At 37.6% G+C, this 18,188-nt stretch overlaps 1 protein-coding gene across 9 annotated transcripts in view; it reads left to right on the top strand.

Annotated features, from left to right (window-relative positions):
• Positions 1 to 17,941, top strand: part of lrp1aa (low density lipoprotein receptor-related protein 1Aa) — a 181,307-nt gene extending 163,366 nt beyond the window's left edge. For 4 of the 9 annotated variants that reach the window (XM_058790826.1, XM_058790825.1, XM_058790824.1 and 1 more), the window contains exons 75-90: positions 1,098 to 1,217; positions 2,514 to 2,785; positions 4,647 to 4,825; positions 5,027 to 5,133; positions 5,223 to 5,342; positions 6,177 to 6,353; positions 6,518 to 6,658; positions 8,784 to 8,954; positions 9,212 to 9,373; positions 9,619 to 9,802; positions 12,160 to 12,258; positions 13,116 to 13,186; positions 13,267 to 13,360; positions 13,504 to 13,533; positions 15,332 to 15,476; positions 16,343 to 17,941. In XM_058790826.1, the coding sequence (XP_058646809.1) occupies positions 1,098 to 1,217; positions 2,514 to 2,785; positions 4,647 to 4,825; positions 5,027 to 5,133; positions 5,223 to 5,342; positions 6,177 to 6,353; positions 6,518 to 6,658; positions 8,784 to 8,954; positions 9,212 to 9,373; positions 9,619 to 9,802; positions 12,160 to 12,258; positions 13,116 to 13,186; positions 13,267 to 13,360; positions 13,504 to 13,533; positions 15,332 to 15,476; positions 16,343 to 16,483 (2,213 nt within the window). In that variant the 3' untranslated portion in view covers positions 16,484 to 17,941. The remainder of the gene's footprint in view (positions 1 to 1,097; positions 1,218 to 2,513; positions 2,786 to 4,646; positions 4,826 to 5,026; positions 5,134 to 5,222; positions 5,343 to 6,176; positions 6,354 to 6,517; positions 6,659 to 8,783; positions 8,955 to 9,211; positions 9,374 to 9,618; positions 9,803 to 12,159; positions 12,259 to 13,115; positions 13,187 to 13,266; positions 13,361 to 13,503; positions 13,534 to 15,331; positions 15,477 to 16,342) is intronic. The other 5 variants (XM_058790831.1, XM_058790829.1, XM_058790828.1 and 2 more) reach the window with 3 other exon arrangements.
• The last annotated feature ends 247 nt before the right edge of the window (positions 17,942 to 18,188 follow it).

The raw sequence follows: 18,188 nt of genomic DNA, 5'->3' as shown, positions 1-18,188 counted from the left end.
AGGTCATCCAGGCCATTTCAGAACTCTCCACCGCTTTGTTTGTAACCATTTCTGAGTGCTTTTTGAAGTGTGTTTCGGATCATTGTCCTGCTGGAAGACCTCTGGTGAAGACGCAGCTTTCTGACACTGGCCACTAAGTTGCGCCCCAAAATTCTTTGGTAATCATCAGATTTCATGATACCGTTCACACAGTCAAGGCATCCAGTGCCAGAAGCAGCAGAGCAACTCCAAAACATCTTTGAACCTCCACCATGTTTGACTGTAGGGACTGTGTTCTTTTCTTTGAAGGCTTCATTTCTTTTTCTGTAAACAGTGCCATGATGTCCTTTACCAAAAAGCTACTTTTGTCTCATCTGTCCACAGTACATTCTCCCAGAAGGATTGTGGTTTTGTCACATAAGTTTTGGCAAACTCCAGTCTTGCTTTTTATGCCTTTGTGTCAGCAGTGGTGTCCTCCTGGGTCTCCTACCATAGCGTCCCTTTTCATTCAGATGGTGAAGGATAGTGCGTGCTGACACTGTTGTACCCTGTGTCTGCAGATCAGCTTGAATTTGTTTGGAAGTTAATCGGGGGTTCTTTATCCACCATTCAAACAATCCTTGGTTGTAATTTTTAATTCATTTTGCTCTTCCGTCCACGTCCAGGGAGGTAACCTACAGTGCCATGGGCTGTAAACCTCTTGATGATATTGCACACAGTGGACACAGGAACATGAAGATCTCTGGAGATGGACTTGTAGCCTTGAGATTGTCCATGTTTTTCCACAATTGTTTTTCTCTCAAATCCACAGACAACTCTTTACACTTCTTTCTTTTCTCCATGCTCAGTGTGACACAACAAGGCTGACAAAACAAAACAAACTTTTCTCAATTTTAACTGGTTGCAAGTGTGATTACTTACTATATATATATATTGGTAAATATTTAAAACCACATAAAATTAGAATCTGTATTTCTTGTGCTAATAACAAACCATACCAGCAGTGTCAAATAAGTATGAATCCATCATATAATCATTCAGCAGAAATGATTGTAAAATTAACTTTATACATCTGATGTTTTGTGCCTGTCCACGTTGTCATTTTTCTCTCTCAACAGATGTGAACGAGTGCAAGCAGTTTGGGATCTGTTCTCACATCTGTAACAACACTAAAGGCTCTCACAAATGCAGCTGCCACAAGAACTTCATCAAAGTGAATGACACCTGCAAGGCTGACAGTATGTTTCAAACTACAGTCAAGTCTAGTCTATTTGTATATTGCTTTTCACAATACGCATTGTTTCAAGGTAGTTTTTCAGAAAATCTTGATTTTAATGATTAAAATATCTTAATATCTGCCTTATAGAAGCAGATTTGCAGATTTGAACTGAACGATAATATAGATTATTTGCGATAACATAAAATTATATAAGGTTTATAGTATATGTATATCTCTTATTAAGTGAGTATACTGGATCTATGCGGATAAAGTTGGATGTACTATATATCCAACATTAAAGGGGGCATAAACACACACAGTTTCACCCAGTCTCATGTTAATCTTGAGTACCTATAGAGTATACTGCATCCTTCATATCTCCAAAAAGTCTTTAGTTTTATCATATTTATAAAAGAAAGATACAGCTTTACGATTCTCTCCAAAAACAGCCGAGCTGGGCGGAGCTAAAGAGTGACGAGCACTTAAGTGCCAATCGCCAACAAAACGGAGACATTTGATGCTGTTTCACTTACCATCTGCAGTTCTGAATCTTGACCGGGATCTTTTATAGCCGGGACTGCTCCATCTTTCAGTATCAAACAATGTGCAAATCCAGCATCGAACTGGGCCTTGTTTATAAAACGTTTGTCAACAAACACACTTGAGAAACTCCATTGCTGCCCCGGAAAACAAACCGCATCCACTGTTTACGTAATGCTGGGTTCTTCGGGAAGCTGAACAAGGTTATCTTTCCCTCACAACCAAAAACACATTTCTTTAGAGATATTCTTCCCGAGCGAGTCCCGTGCAGTGCAGCCGAATGAAGCGCGTTGATGGGCGCGCTCTTGCTCTCGCTCCGTCCGATGCACTCTTTCGGGAGAAATGCCCATATAAGGTGTTCCACCCTTCATTACGTCAGCAAGAGCCATGATTGAAAAAAACTTTCCGAAACTTGTACGAACCCGAAAGGAAGATTTTTGGCACACAAATACTCCGTCATACTTCCAAATCGTTTTTTGAAACTTTGTCTATGCTTAGCATGAGAATCCAACTCTTTAACAGTGTAAACAACTCTGAATGCATGAAACAGCATTGTTATTATTGTTGTGGGATAATATACAGTAGTTTATGTTTTGCGATAATAAAAAAATCCAGCAGTTGAGATGTTCTATATTTTTCATATCGCTATATGAGAGTATATTGTATGTATGCAGATTAAGTTCTAAATTTATTTTATTGAGGTGTACTGCTGTTATCTTCAGTATTACATTTCCTTTCTGTCATTGTGCTGTGACGCCCCTATCTGTCATTCTAGGCAGTGACAAACAGGCTCTGTACGTGGCAGATGATAATGAAATTCGCAGTTTGTATCCTGGAATGCAAATCTGGATATATGAACAGGCCTTCCAAGGAGACGCCAATGTACGAATTGACGCCATGGACCTGCACATCAAATCCAAACGGATCTTCTGGACCAACTGGCACACGGGCAGAATCTCATCCTTCGAGCAACCTTCTGCTGGACCCACCTCACCGAACTCAAACCGCAACCGAAGACAAACCGATTCCAGAGTCACTGATCTAGAGGTCAGTGCTTCTCAGTGCCATTACAGCACATTTGTGACTTGAATGTGAGAGACTTGCGGTTTCAGCTTCTTTACCTGTCCAAAAACAGTCCGTTAGCTGATTGATATTCCAAACCGATATTTGTTATCAGAAGTCTCCCTAAAAAAACAATACAAACATGCAAAATATAATTGCATAACCAGTGTTTGGGGTAACGCGAGTTACACAGTCAGATTACTTTTTTCAAGTAACTAGTAAACAGTGTCGGGCAGTAACTAGTTACTTGTAATTTAGTTACTGTAATAATATTACTTTTTTGCAGTAACTAGTAGTGTAACTAATTACTAATAAGATTTCAGTAATAATATTACAGTTACTTTCCATAAAACAGCTTAGTTACTTAGTTACTTTTGATGCCTCAACCCCACTGATTTAAAATCTATAAAATAATAATCAATCAATAAAATAAAATATCACAACAATCAATAAAATAATTCCTAGATTTATTTTCATAAGTTTCATGACTCTCACATGCATGTGATGTTCCCAGTGCAGCAGGCAAGCTTGGAATATGGAAAAGCTTACATTCAGCAGATAGAAATATTGCATTATATTGATTTTGTTGGGAAAAAAGATCTGTTGTGTAAGTTGTGGCTTTACTTTACTCTGGCATTACATCTCTCTGATCAGCATGTGGTACATTATATTAACATAATTAAAAATATTTTGGGGAAATTAAACAGTTTCTTATAAACTCATGTGATTTGATAAAATACATAACGAAATTGAATTGCATATGGGGAACAGAAAAATTACTTCAAGCTACACATGACAATTAATGAGATGAATACAACACTCCTACTTGAATGTCACAATCAATCACTATCGAGTGTTTGTAATAACTTCTGACTGCGATCCAATGTGGATTTTGGTCAAATGATGAGGCAGAAATATGTTGTTAGTAACATTCTAGAAGAATTTTATCTGGAAGATACAAAGTAACAACTTCTGTGAGGTGTGAAGAAAAAGTAACGTAACTAGTAGTGTAACTAATTACTGTTGCCAGAAAGTAATAAGTAAAGAAACAATATTACTTTTGAAAGGAGTAATTAGTAATGAATAATATATTACATTCTTTGAGTAACTAGCCCAACACTGCTAGTAAAGTAACGCATTACTTTTTAGTTTACGAGAAAATATCTGAGTTACTTTTTCAAATATGTAATGCCAGTTATGAATATGACGCAAACCTGCAATAAAGGAAAGGAAGGGCGTGACGTGTTGCCAAGTATGGTGTCCCATACTTGGAATTTGTGCGCTGCATTTAACCCATCCAAGTGCACACACACAGCAGTGAGAAGTGAACAAACACACAGAGTAGTGGGAAGCCAATGCTGCGGCTCCCAGGGAGCAGTTGGGGGTTCGGTGCCTTGCTCAAGGATCTCACCTCAGTTGTGGTATTGAGGGTGGAGAGAGTGCCGGACATTCACTTCCCCCATCTACAGTCCCTGCCGGACCTGAGACTCAAACCTTCGGGTTACAAGTCCGACTCTCTAACCATTAGGCCATGACCAATATCACTTTTCCTTCTGCCTGAGGCTGATACGTTTCACTTTTGTTGTGAAAGGGCTTTTATTTTTGCCAAAAATATAACTTTTTATATTAAAAACAAACAAGCAAGTCCTGGCCAGATTTAAAAAGTAATGCAAAAGAAACGCAACACATTACTTTCCATAAAAAGTAACTAAGTAACGTAGTTAGTTACTTTTTTAGGGAGTAACACAATATTGTAATGCAATACTTTTAAAAGTAGCTTTCCCCAACATTTGCAAAACAGAATTTAACAGAAGAAATAAATGAATTAACCTTTGATTTGTTATAGATCCCTGGCCTGAAGATGCCTCGTGGGATTGCTGTGGACTGGGTGGCCAACAACATCTACTGGACGGACTCGGGTCGGGATGTGATCGAGGTGGCACAGATGAACGGACGGAATCGTAAGACACTCATCTCGGGCATGATTGACGAGCCCTACGCCATCGTGGTGGACCCACCGAGAGGGTGAGCGGATAATCAACAGAAAGTGGATGCTTCCCCAGCATTCTTTAGCATCAGCACTAGCTCAGCATATTTTTTCTGCACAACATTACATTTATTAGTGGTGCTTGCTAAGTCAATTATACAGTTCATACTTAGGGTTAACACTCTTGAAATAAGTATTTGGCTTTGTATTAAAACTATGTTAACCATTGATTCTTGAAGCACCATGTACTGGGCCGACTGGGGAAACCACCCTAAGATCGAGACGGCCGCTATGGACGGCACCATGAGAGAGACACTGGTGCATGAAAACATCCAGTGGCCCACAGGTCAGCCATCATGTGAATCAAACATCACACACTCGGATTCAAGCACCTGTAACACCCGTAACGTGACTTCTGTTGGGTTTGTTTGCCAGGTCTAGCTGTGGATTACTTCAATGAGCGTCTGTACTGGGCTGATGCCAAACTCTCTGTTATCGGGAGCGTCAGACTGAACGGAACAGATCCGGTCATAGCCGTCTCCAGTGTTAAAAACAGTTGAGTCACTCGCTTGATTAATTTAGGTCAAAACAAAATGTATTCACACATTCAACATTTCTCACATTATCACAGTTTATTCACTATAGTTTAGAAAATGGTAAAAAAAATATGACAAGAACTCTATGAAGACTATGACAAGGTATGTAATGAATTACAGTTAACCAAAAAGTATTCAGCTGTTAAATTATAAAGTACATAATTAGATAATACCAATTTAGGTCAACCAATTACCGGGCAATGCTTAATTTTGTTCAGGCTGTGGTGTAAAAAAGGTTGCATGAGCAATTATGGGTATAATATGTCACAGTTCACTTTATTTTGCTATCTTCACTTACATACATGTACTATAGTGTCTGCACCCACTAGTAAAAAACAATATCAAAAATTATATCTGGTATCTGAATAATTTTTGGTTTGACTGTGATAGGACAACAAGCCTGGGAAAATTCGATTCACTTGTGCATCAATCCAGAGGAATTCAATTTTAGATGAATTATTATTCATTTTGTATTCGAAAAGCCTTAACAGAATAAAACGTGTGAGCACAAACATTTCATAATTTAATGCAGAATTTTAAACATCTTAATGAACCTGTTGGTTGTTACCTGCACATGAAATGTTGGAGATTTGACTTTTTTGACATTTTTATATTTTATGTTCAGTTATTGTGTGTTTCAGGTAATGAAAACACCTTTGTATAGTTTTAGTTTTAGTTAACTATAATATTTATATTATAAGATTTTTTTAATGTAAATGCATCACTAAAGTTTGAATGAGCTTTTGTAAAGCTTGAGATATAAAATAAAAAAGTTTCTCTCTCTCTCTCTCAGATTTGCACCATCCTTTCAGTATCGACATCTTTGAGGATTTCATCTACGGTGTGACCTATCACAACAACTTTGTCTTCCGCGTCAACAAGTTTGGCAAGAGTGCAGTGGAGCATCTGACCACAGGAATGAACCATGCCACAGATTTGGTCCTGTACCACCCTTACAAACAGCCAGAGAGTAAGTCTGGGAAATAAACCTGTCAACCAACCGATTCTTACATATAACTGTATTTGAACTCAGTCACAAAACATAATCAGTGTAGTAGATTATTTTGATGAACTTTTAATGATATTTAAGGTTAGTTTGAACATTCATGTATCATGTGCTGTTTTATATCATAGTGGCCAACCCATGTGACAGGAAGAAGTGCGAGTGGTTGTGTCTGCTCAGCCCCAGCGGCCCAGTCTGCATGTGTCCCAACGGCAGAATACTGGACAATGGCACCTGCGTGGAGGTTCCCACCCCAACGCTGTCCCCTGTCTGTGAGTATTGTGACCTTTCAAATCACTTGAAAAGGGAAACAGATGCTGCAATTTCATGTGCTATTTGTTGAATGAACACTGACAACTAATGGCTTAGTGTGACAGGCTGTGGTGCAGTATGACTGGCGCAATGTGTTCCTGTGCTATGCAGTGCAGTGACAGGAGTGAGGACACATAAGAGCAGAGTGGCAGTCAAAGGTGCAAGAATAATAGAATGGTTTGGAAATAAAACGAAACTGCAAAATCAGTGTTGGGGAAGCTACTCTGAAACAATAGCTTGATAAGCCACTCCTACATTAAAGTAGTTATGCTACATTCCAGTTACCCTTCTGAAAAAGTAGCTAGCACACACTGAAACTACTTTCAATTATTTTTAATTTAATTTAATTTAATTTAATTTATTTAATTAATTATTATTATTTACAATAAACATTACAAATAACTGAACAACTGTTAATGAAGAATTATAATGAAGTTATAAGTAAAATATTTGGGGTTTAAAACAACATATTGTGATGCAATCATTATTTCAAAGAGTAGGGTGAATTCAGGTTGATTGGGACACTTTTTCCAAGTCATTTCAATGACTTTTGCGCACAAAAGGTATTCTTGTAGCTTCGTAAAATTATGGTTGACCCCCTGATGTCACATGGACTATTTTACCGATGTCCTTGTTACATTTCTGGACCTGAGAACATTGCAGTTGTGTTGCTGTCTGTGGTGGGTCTGAGAGCTCTCGGGTTGAATAAAAAAATATCATAATTTGTGTTCCGAAAATGAATGAAGGTCTTATGGGTTTGGAACGACTTGAGGGTGAGTAATTAATGACAGAATTTTCATTTTTGGGTGAACTATCCCTTTAATTATTATGAAAATTCCCAAGGTGGTTTTAAGAACACAGATAACCTATACATTGTTTATATACATGTTTATTTTCTTTTTATATATCTATATCTTTTTTTATTCAGTTATAACAATAGCAGAAAGGAAGGGGATCCTTTGTCCATAAAAGGGATTTCCTGGAGCAGCATGTTTTACTTCTGTGATGCATATGTGGAATTTCTGCTCAAGGGCGCCCTCTGGCGTCCATTATGAATGAAACAGACTTTGTGTTAATAATAGCCAATCCAATACTTTTTTTTTTTTAAATAGCATTTTAAATCTCCATAAAAATACTCTGATGTGCCAAGCCATCAGAAAACCTTGGTTAAAAAAACAAAGGTATTTATTGAACCATGGGCTAACTGTGTTGTTGCATCCCTACTGCCTATTCTAAAATACTGTATAGCAGCACAAAGGTGTGTGTGAGTGCAGACCCGTAGTACTAATATTTGGAAAATATTTAACATAAAATCATGCAGTTATGATTTTGACATTAGCCATCAAGGAGTTTCAGGTAATAATGTAGCTATCTAGGAAGATAGGAACACCCCTCCAAAAGCCCCATGTCCCGTCCCGTCAAACTGAATTTTGTTTCTGATTGTGAAGGAACAGCCAGGCATCACTGGTTCACTAAGGGTAAATGCTGGGAGCAAGCATGTGCTAGTAGGAATGAACTGAGATAGCGTCAAAGTCTTGAATTGGATGCAAGCAGAAACAGGTGGTGAGACCTGGGCTGAGTGAGGTCATGGGCCATCTTTGGTACTTTGAAGACACTCTCTGGCAAAAAGGGTATTGCAGTATCCAGTCAGTGGAGGGCATGAAAGAAGAATGACAGAAAACCAGAAAATAAGTGGTCAAAGAAATGTAAGTGAGTGACACGATGGTTGTTAATGATACTGGTATGGGTAAGGATGAAGTCTAGCTCTGCCTGCTTTGTGTGTCGCAAGGGCACGCTGTCTTGTAAGGTCTCCACAAGGACTAAGAATTCAGCTGCTTGAGGTTTGTCTAGGTGGGTTTTGAATGCGTTCATCAAAGAAATGATTTCATGAAAGTCAGCATGTAATTAAACTTCTCCAGACTGATAGACATTTCTTTATTTTTGGTCTTAATATTAATGATTAATTTGTGCATGTTATCCCAAAGAAAGAAAATGTTTGGGTAGAAATTGCTTTTCCACTGAGGTCACTTAGGTTGACCTTTTATAAAACAAGCTCTTTTTATCTGTTTCTTTGTCTTCCCTCAGCTCCGAGTGGCACCTGTAACCTGCTGTGTCTTAATGGTGGAACTTGTGTCCTGAATGCCAGAAAACAACCCAAATGTCGCTGTCAGCCCAACTATGGAGGAGAGAGATGTGAGCTAAACCAGTGCAGAGAGTACTGCCAGAACGGAGGAACGTGCACTGCATCACCCACAGGTACAGTACCACAAAAACACACCATATGGGCTTTAAATATCTTCTCACGTGTCTAATGTTGCATTACACTGCTGTACAACATATCAGTGAATCCTGGGAGACATTGCTCACCTGCTTCTGGGCTCACCTGACTCTCCGATCTCTCCACTTCCATGTTTTTAGTAATGGTGTCTAAAGATGATGTTGACGTGCAAAAGTATTATTATGTTATAATAACAATAATAAAACAAAAATAACTTGTCTTATAATGTTTTCAGGAGCTCCGACTTGCCGTTGTCTGGCAGGCTTCACAGGACCCAACTGTAACCAGCGCACATGCGAGAACTACTGTAAGAATGGAGGAAACTGCACAGTTAATCGTGGAAACCAGCCCACCTGCAGCTGCCCTGCAGACTTCCTGGGAGACCAGTGCCAATATCGTAAGTACTACTGAAAAAAATTTGTCATTGTTTAAGTCTTTCCATTTCAGTCATTTCCATTGGACAAGTATTTAATTTTAAACCCACACATTGGATAATTAAAAAGGTGAATAGGGCCCTTCTTCGTGTGCCGGGATGCAATAGCATATGAGGTGTGAACAGGGTCTAAAGGTGATCTTCAAGCCATGATGAAGAAACTAACTGAGATGAAGTGGGATGTTAATCAGTGTCCTCTTCTCTAACAGGGACATGTGATGGATTCTGTGATCATGGAGGGACGTGTATGCAGTCGAGTGATGGGTCGAGACAATGCCGCTGCCCTCCACGCTTCATCGGCAACAACTGTGATGTGGACAAGTGTCACTACTGCCGTGATGGAAAGTGTATTCCCACCAACATCTACCAGCCGCATGGAGACGTTACATGCAGGTACACAATCTCATGCTCTAGTACACATATACAAATGTTAGGGCTACATAGAATTAAAATTGATCTATTTACTTTCTTAATCTCGATTCTCTTTCAATTGGCTCGTTCAACATCTTGCTATGGGAAATGGCTATTGTGTGGCCAATCTTGAAGCCCTTTATAATCACGCCTTAATGGCTATATAACAGTTGGTCAAATGATTCTTACATGTTTTATTCATCATTATAATCTTTACAAATGAACACAACTTGTTTTTCATTTTGAAGGCTAAATGTAATTGCCAGAAGTCATTTAAATGAACCACACCACAGTCACGTGACTTCAACATTACCATCAATAAGCTTCAGTATTTAAAAAACAATTTCCCTGAAAGTTTGGGAGTGTGAATGTAAACACAACAAGGCTGTGAAACTGACTAGTGAGTACATGGGTTTGCATGTCCCTGACAACCTCTGTAGTCTTGTTTAGACACTTGTTAACAACCGTCTTTTTTAAGACACGTAAGGTTTAAATTTCAAGTGAGGTATTACATAGCATACAATTCTGAAAATATCTTTACACAGACCTTATTATTCATGACACAGACCTTAGGCATTTATGACCATGACCCAGACCATGACACAGACCTTAGGCATTTATTCAAAAAACAATAAATTTTGACTCAGGATGATAGATCTAGAAGTGCAAAAATTTAGGACTGCCTTCGACCAAAGCTTTTTCTGGTCGACTTGTAGTTGTTCATTTGAAGCATTAGTCGACTAATCGCACGTTTATTAATAAACCATTTAAATCATAAGTATGAGCCTTTAACTGCCTACTTAGCCTAATAAACTCTCAAGTGTGCTTAAAGCTTGCCACAGCACACCGGCAGAAGTAATATTTATGAATGTGTCAGGGAAAAACAGTAAGGAGGCTGCATTAACATTAATAATTTCTTGAAGTCGGCGACACTGACTCGTCATCTCCACAGTAGTGGGTGCGCCTGTATGCATGTTTCATACGGATTACATAATCTGAGAATATTGTTTTTCATTTTAATTGGCTAATTTGAAAGTAGACATTTCACTCTCTATAGATATGTTTTTCATGTCTCTAAGGCAAGCAGAGTTTTGGAGTTTCACACTCAAGTTCACAGATGACAGAAAGCGCATCCTGATTGCTTTCATCATTTTACAAAAGCACAATGATTTGTTGTTATTGTGAGTGCACACAAATAAATGTTGAGTCTTTACAGATTCGAAAGATGTATTACTCTTATCTGTATGACCAAAAATGACGGAGTATTTTAAGAGCAAGTGAGCGCCTCCATCTGTCCTGCAGTGAGTGCTGTTCAGCTTCCACACTCCGCACAGACACTTGAACAGCGCACATTTTTTAGTTTAACATTTGATTGAGCGGCCATGTAAAGTTGCTGCTTCTAACATTTTTTCGATGAATGATAGGCGATCATTTGGATGTCCTGCCTGAGTACTGTGTTACCACATAGACCAGCCATTAACGATCTGACCGTTAAGGACTGCGTGACTTCGCCAATGTGGATTTTTTTTCCCGCAACTAACCGACTAATAAAATAAAATTAGCCCCATTCATTCCATATATAATACACTGCACATGCCCAAAAGGGATATCGATTTGATGCTGAGTTACCACTGGAACATCTGGAGCTGACGTTATCCTCTTACTTTTCAAACCCTCTCCTGCCATATTGAGACAATGGCATTTCACAGTGGTTAAAAACAACACCTGTTTTTGCACTGCAGGAGTGTTGTTCTCTCCTGAGACGCACCTTGATGGTTGGCAACTTTACTGTTCATATTTCTTTTTTTTTCTTTCTTTTTTTTGGTGATTTTCACTTTATTATGATACACTCTTAAAAATAAAGGTGCTTCAAAAGGTTCTCCAAGCGATGACATAGAAGAACCATTTTTGGTTTCACAAAGAACCATTCAGTCGAAGGTTTTTTAAAGAACCATCTCTTGCTTACCTTTTTATAATCTGAAGAACCTTATTCGCCACAAAGAACCTTTTGTGAAACAGAAAGATTCTTCAGATGTTAAAGGTTCTTTATGGAACCATTTAGGCAAAAAGGTCCTTCTATGGCATTGTGAAGCACCTTTATTTTTAAGAGTGTAGGACAGATCAGAGTTGACAGGAAGCGACATGGGAGAGAAAGAGGGGGGCGGGATCGGGAAATGTCCCTGAGCCTGGATTCAAACTTGGGATGCCCGTAGCGCAACGGCACTGTATGTCGGCGTGCTGCCGACAAGGCTGTCAGCACTGACTCATAATTCTTTTTTTGTTTGTTTGTATTGTGTTTTTTATATTACTGATGTACATATGTTCACTATGTGTTATAGGTGTACAGGTGACAGAATCCAGCCAAGCTGTTATACATGTGATGGATACTGTGCTAACGGGCAGTGCTCTCTTAGTGCCACAAACCTCCCACAGTGCAAGTAAGCAGTCATATTTATATATTATTATTACAGTAATTATTAATTATTTTTTTATATATTTCTAGTTTGCCTTTATTTTTATTTCAATTTTAGTTTGAGTAATTTTAGTTAATTAAACGCTAATTTTTAATTTTTTCAGCTTTATTTTAGTTACTGAAAACAATTTCTAATAGTTTTAGTTTTAGTTAATGGTAACAGTGCTGCAAGTCATATAACCTAAACATATTCAATAGTACCACTTGAATACGCAATCATATACTCTACCACTCACCACCAAATGAATTTCAATCTACACGGTTCCTTCAGATGAAGATAGCATGCATAATCCCAATACTCCAACAAGAAAACCAATTTCCAGACTTTTGATATATGAAACCTCATTTCTTCCAGTCGTGACTGAAGCTGTGCTGCTTGTCCTCTGTCAGTCAGTCTACAAAACTAGTCATTTTGTTGATGCTGCTTTCCATTCTTCAGTCAAGTTTTTGTAGCAAATCATTGGCTAGAATGTTGTAACATACTGTATGCTATTTCTATTCATCAGTCTGTCTGACACTATCAATCACAGAGTTTTGACTTCTAGACCAGCAGAGACTGGCATTCTCTGTTAGTGTTTTAGTGGTTTGTATGCTACCTGTACAACATGTCTCATCTTGTAAACTGGACAGGTTCTTATTGCTTACCATATGCACCTTTGCCACTGGAGTACCACAAGGGTCGATGCTAAGGCCCTTATTCTTTTCCAGCTCACCAGGCATAACTCACATAGTTGATGTCTGCAGGTGGGTTAAAAAGCTTGGTGTGGGGACCACATTATATCCTGCCATTTCATCCTCCAATTCCTCTGTTTCTTCGTATAGATGTCCTCTGGGATGGGAGGGTCATCGCTGTGAGAATCCTGCTTCCAATGTAAATGCTGAATCCAGTGGCCGTAAGTCCATTTTTGAATTCCACAGCTATATTCCCCGAAGTCTTTATAATACTTGTTATAATAACATCTGTTTCTGTTAGGAACAGCTTCAATAGTTATTCCATTGGTTTTACTGATACTGCTGGTGTTGCTGATTGGAGGAGCGGTATTATGGTACAGAAAAAGAATGAGAGGGTGAGGATTTATATAAAATTGTACTTCTGTACTTCTCTCTAAAGTGCTGTACTGTTCAGAATTTGAAATATAAGCAACTTCCCATCCCAAAACACCTCTTTTCTCTCCTTCTTTCTTGGTAAACCATCTGCTCTTTTCCGTAGGCTTGGCAAATCCCGCTCCAAACGACCGCGGTAACGGTCTTTGTCCATTATGTCTTTATTTTGTCTCTCTCCCATTCTGTCCATCTTTCTCGCTGGTTTGGAGAATTGTGGTCCAAGTGTTCTTGTTGTCTTCATGGTCTCACCCGATCTCTTTCTGTCATACCTCTCTCAAACCACCTGACTAAACCCTACAAGTGGTTTGTGCCTTGTTCAGATGAGAAGGTGGTAATCTGTTACCGAGAACAAAGAAATAGATCCGATTGTGTTAGACTGTGAGAACCTGTCGTATTGTTTTCAACAGAGCCATACCGGTCCCGCTGTAATACCGTATGTTTATCTACGATCGGTACTCAGCAGGACTGCATCTGTTGAGCATGTGCCATGTTCAAAACCCAGTGTTTATCAAGATAATGTGGCCATTTGATAGCCTTCACTTCACAGGATTCGTTCACTTCCAGAATAAAAATGTCCTGATAATTTACTCACCCCCATGTCATCCAAGATGTTCATGTCTTTCTTTATTCAGTCGAAAAGAAATTAAGGTTTTTGAGGAAAACATTCCAGAATTTTTCTCCATATGGGCTTCAATGGGGATCAATGGGCTGAAGGTCCAAATTGCAGTTTCAGTGCAGCTTTAAAGGGCTCTACATGATCCCCGCTGAGGAATAAGGGTCTTATCAAGCAAAACCATCGGTCATTTTCTAAAAAATAAACATCCCATTGAAAAAGATCCCCATTGAAGTCCACTCTATGGAGAAAAGTCCTGGAATGTTTTCTTAAAAAAACCTTAATTTTTTTTGGACTGAAGAAAGAAAGACAAACATCTTATATGACATGGGGGTGAGTAAATTATCAGGAAATGTTTTATTCTGGTGACACTGTTCAATTTGTGACACTGACACTGATCGTCCTGTTTATTACTGTAAAGCTGCTTTGTTTAAAACTGGACTTGACATTTGCATAACACTTTAGTTTCGAAGACTTTAAAAAAAATATATATCATTTACTTTTTTTGTTTTTTGCTGAACGAACCACATGTAAAGCTACAGTTGAATACATCAATAAATATGCGCCTGTGACCAGACATCAGTTGAATTTAATTGAACTAACGTATATTACAGGGTTAGTTCACCTAAAATCATTTACTCACCCGTAATCCCATAAGACTTTTAGTCATAGTTGAAACAAAAATGAAGATATTTTTACTGAAACCTGTGAGATTTCTGTCCCTCCAATGAAAGTCCACACAATCAAACTTTTAAGCTTCCAAACGTAGAGATTGTACAATTAATCCATATCCATACGATTGCTTTACATGATAAACAGATTTAATTTAGATTTTTATTTACATAAACATTGATCAACACACATACTGCATTTATTTAGCACATCAAATATGGTAAATTAAAGCTCAAACTTTTACAGTGTCTTTATGAACTGTTTTTGAAGTTTTGGTGAAATGGACATTCAAAGGAGGGACATAAATGTCTAAATGTCATAAAATTTGTGTTTTGAGGATGCAGCCCAACCTTGTTTATACACATACTTTTGTACTTGTACCTTAATAAAGGATAATAATTTTCTAATCATTTATCAAGTTGCTTGATTTAAAATTGTGGTTACAGGCAAAAAGATTATACACATATATTATGTATTTTGGTAAATGCTGGGTTTATGATGGTGGTGCTTCATTTTAGGTTGTTCCAGTGACTGTTAGTGGCATCCCTCTGTGTTGTGGCTGTATTTCTCCCTCTGCTGCTTTGTACAGTGTAATACTGAACTCAACCTCATTTCCTGTGAATAAAAACTGTGTATTGTGTATCTGCAGAGCCAAAGGCTTTCAGCATCAGAGAATGACAAATGGCGCTATGAATGTTGAGATTGGAAACCCAGCCTATAAAATTTATGAAGGAGAACAAGATGACGACGTTGGAGAATTGTTGGATGCTGACTTCACACTGGATCCTGACAAGGTAAGATGACAGCAAATTGCATATATTCTGAAAGATGCCCATGTTTTATTTCACTACTCTAAAACAAGTCTAGAAGAGCAAACAAAAAAAAAAAAAACGTAAAATTCTATTCATCCATTTCCTAAAATTAGATTTTCTTACAGCCACAGTTATTGTAATGATTGGGTTCTGGAAGTTGAAATCCCAATTATATTTCTCTATAGAGATTTTTGTGTTTGTTTTATTTCTTTTATCAAGAAATTCATACTTTTATTTAGCAAGGACACATTCAATTGATGATAAATGACAGTATTCATATTTATAATGTTTCAAAAGATTTCTGTTGTAAATAAAGGCTGCTCTTTTGAACTTTCTTTTCATCAAAGAATCCACAAAAATATTTGGCAGCACAACTATTTTCAACATTGATAATAATCAGAAATGTTTTTTGAGCAGCAAATCAGCATATTAGAATGATTTCTGAAGAATCATGCAGCCTGGGTGATTAACCCCAAACTTTTGAATGGTAGCGTATTTGGGCCATTTAATGGCAGCAATGAACTATTTGCATTACAAAACATTACATGGACAACTTAGGAATACAGTGACATTTGAAAATTACTTTTTATTATTGTAGCAATACTTTTCGGCAAAATGAATCGCATAATTACCTTCATACAAAGACAAAAGAGCACTACTGCCTACATAGACAGCTACTTTCCTTTTTTAAGGTGTCTTTGAAGGCAGCATATTATTTGGAATAATCTTTCTGTCAAGAGTGTGGATATAATGCCTTAAAATGCTGATCATGTTTGGTGAGCCCAGCTGTGGTCTTTGAGCTAAAGAATCGGCCTGATCCCATATATTTCCAACTTTTTCTTTTGTAGCCGACCAACTTCACGAATCCTGTGTATGCTACTCTGTACATGGGGGCTCACAACAGCCGCAATTCCCTGGCCAGTACAGATGAGAAGAAGGAGCTGCTATCACGGGGCGATGAGGAGCCCCTGGTGGACCCCCTGGCTTAGACTGTCCCATCAGTTTGGTCCATACATGGAAAATACCATTTGCCTTTTTGAGGAAAAAGAGAAAAAGAAGAAAAAACAGAAAGAAAATCAATGATTAAGTGTTAACACTGTATAAAATGTACAAAATGAAGGACTACTTTTGTATGTGATTGCAGTATTATATAGTTTGTTCTTTTACAATTCCTCTGGTTACAACAAAACATCACAACAACAACAAAAGATACTTTTTTTTTTTTTTTTTAACAAGAAGATGCCGTCTCAATTTTTAGGTCACCTCCCATTTACCTTAATAGCCACTACCTCTGTGCAATATGGAGTCAAAGAAGGAAAAAAAAAGAGAGCGATTGGAACAATGACATTTTTTTTATTTTTGTATGAGATGTATAGAGAAAAATGTTGTTCCATTAGTAATGCCAATTGTTTGTTGTATGTTTGACTGTATGGAGGGGGAAACTTTGACATGGAACCAGTGTTTGCTTCAAATTTACTACAATATCAATCAGATGTTATCAATTTTATGTGCCAGTTTTACTACTCCCGTTGCAAGTTCATAATTATTTATAACGATAATCGATTTCTTGTGCACAGATCCAAACCATTGCAATATTACATATGCGTATTACAGAACAATTTTTACAGAATAATTTGTTTTTAAGCGAGAATGACAGTGTCACACTTGACAGAAATGTTTTCATGATCTTAAAAACCTTTTGATCTAAAGGCTTCTGCTTAACTGCTTGAAATTAGTTTTATAGACAACAATAAATTGTGCCTATCTATGAATCTCTTTACAAAACTAAAACTTTATTATTATTTTTTTTTTTTTGTTAAAAGCAAAATGAAATGTTGAGTTAGAAAGGATAGTGAAAGAAAAGCAGCCACCAGGAGTCCAGCACATATGAGAACTCCCTCAGTATTGTTTGAATTAAGAGTGAAGAATACAAAATGAACATAGTGCGCAGAGCTGGAATCTAGACAACATAACAGTTTTTGGTCACTACATAATTCCCATACTTCAGTCTGATTTTAGATTAATAGTAAAGAATGAGTAGGTGTGTCCCAACTTTTGACTGGTACCGTATTTATTTTCAGCTGAATGAAGTAAAGCATGGATAATTGAAAGTGAACATTCTTGTAGAAAATAAAGAGCTGCTTGCAAGGAAATCCCAAAACAATCAAATGCACATTTGTGCATTGGTTGTAGTGACACGTTTGAGCACCTTTAAAGATGCACATACTCCTGAAGAGGGTTTTTGACAGAAGAAAGTGAAATTTTTACACTTGTTTATAATTGTTTTTAAAATGTCACAGTTAAAAATGAAAAACCGATGTGTTCTAATATTGACACACTTTCATCTTGTCTTTTGTAATCTGCCTCTGAAATATGCCATACATCATGTTGCTTTTACTTTTAAAATGTACGCTTTTTTCCTCAGTAAATCCATATTGTCCTACTTGGCTTGTTGCTGACATGCTGCTTTTGTCAGAATCATTAGCTGTAATGTAAAACGTCAGAGAGAAAAAAACAACAATCAAAAGTGCACTAATCATCTCAGATGAATTAATAATGCCAAGATCCTCAGTTGATCTTTTGTTGAGAGATGACAACTTTTGTAGTACAAAATGCATGGAAAGTTTTATTTTTAACATTAAATTTCAGGATAGTAAAATCATGTGTGAAGGGCTTGGGACTGTGAACATTCCT

Source organism: Onychostoma macrolepis, chromosome 11 (assembly GCF_012432095.1).
Source record: "Onychostoma macrolepis isolate SWU-2019 chromosome 11, ASM1243209v1, whole genome shotgun sequence".
Lineage (NCBI taxonomy): Eukaryota > Metazoa > Chordata > Actinopteri > Cypriniformes > Cyprinidae > Onychostoma > Onychostoma macrolepis.
Note: the sequence above shows the minus strand (reverse complement) of the source record. Positions and strands in the feature narration are given on the sequence as shown.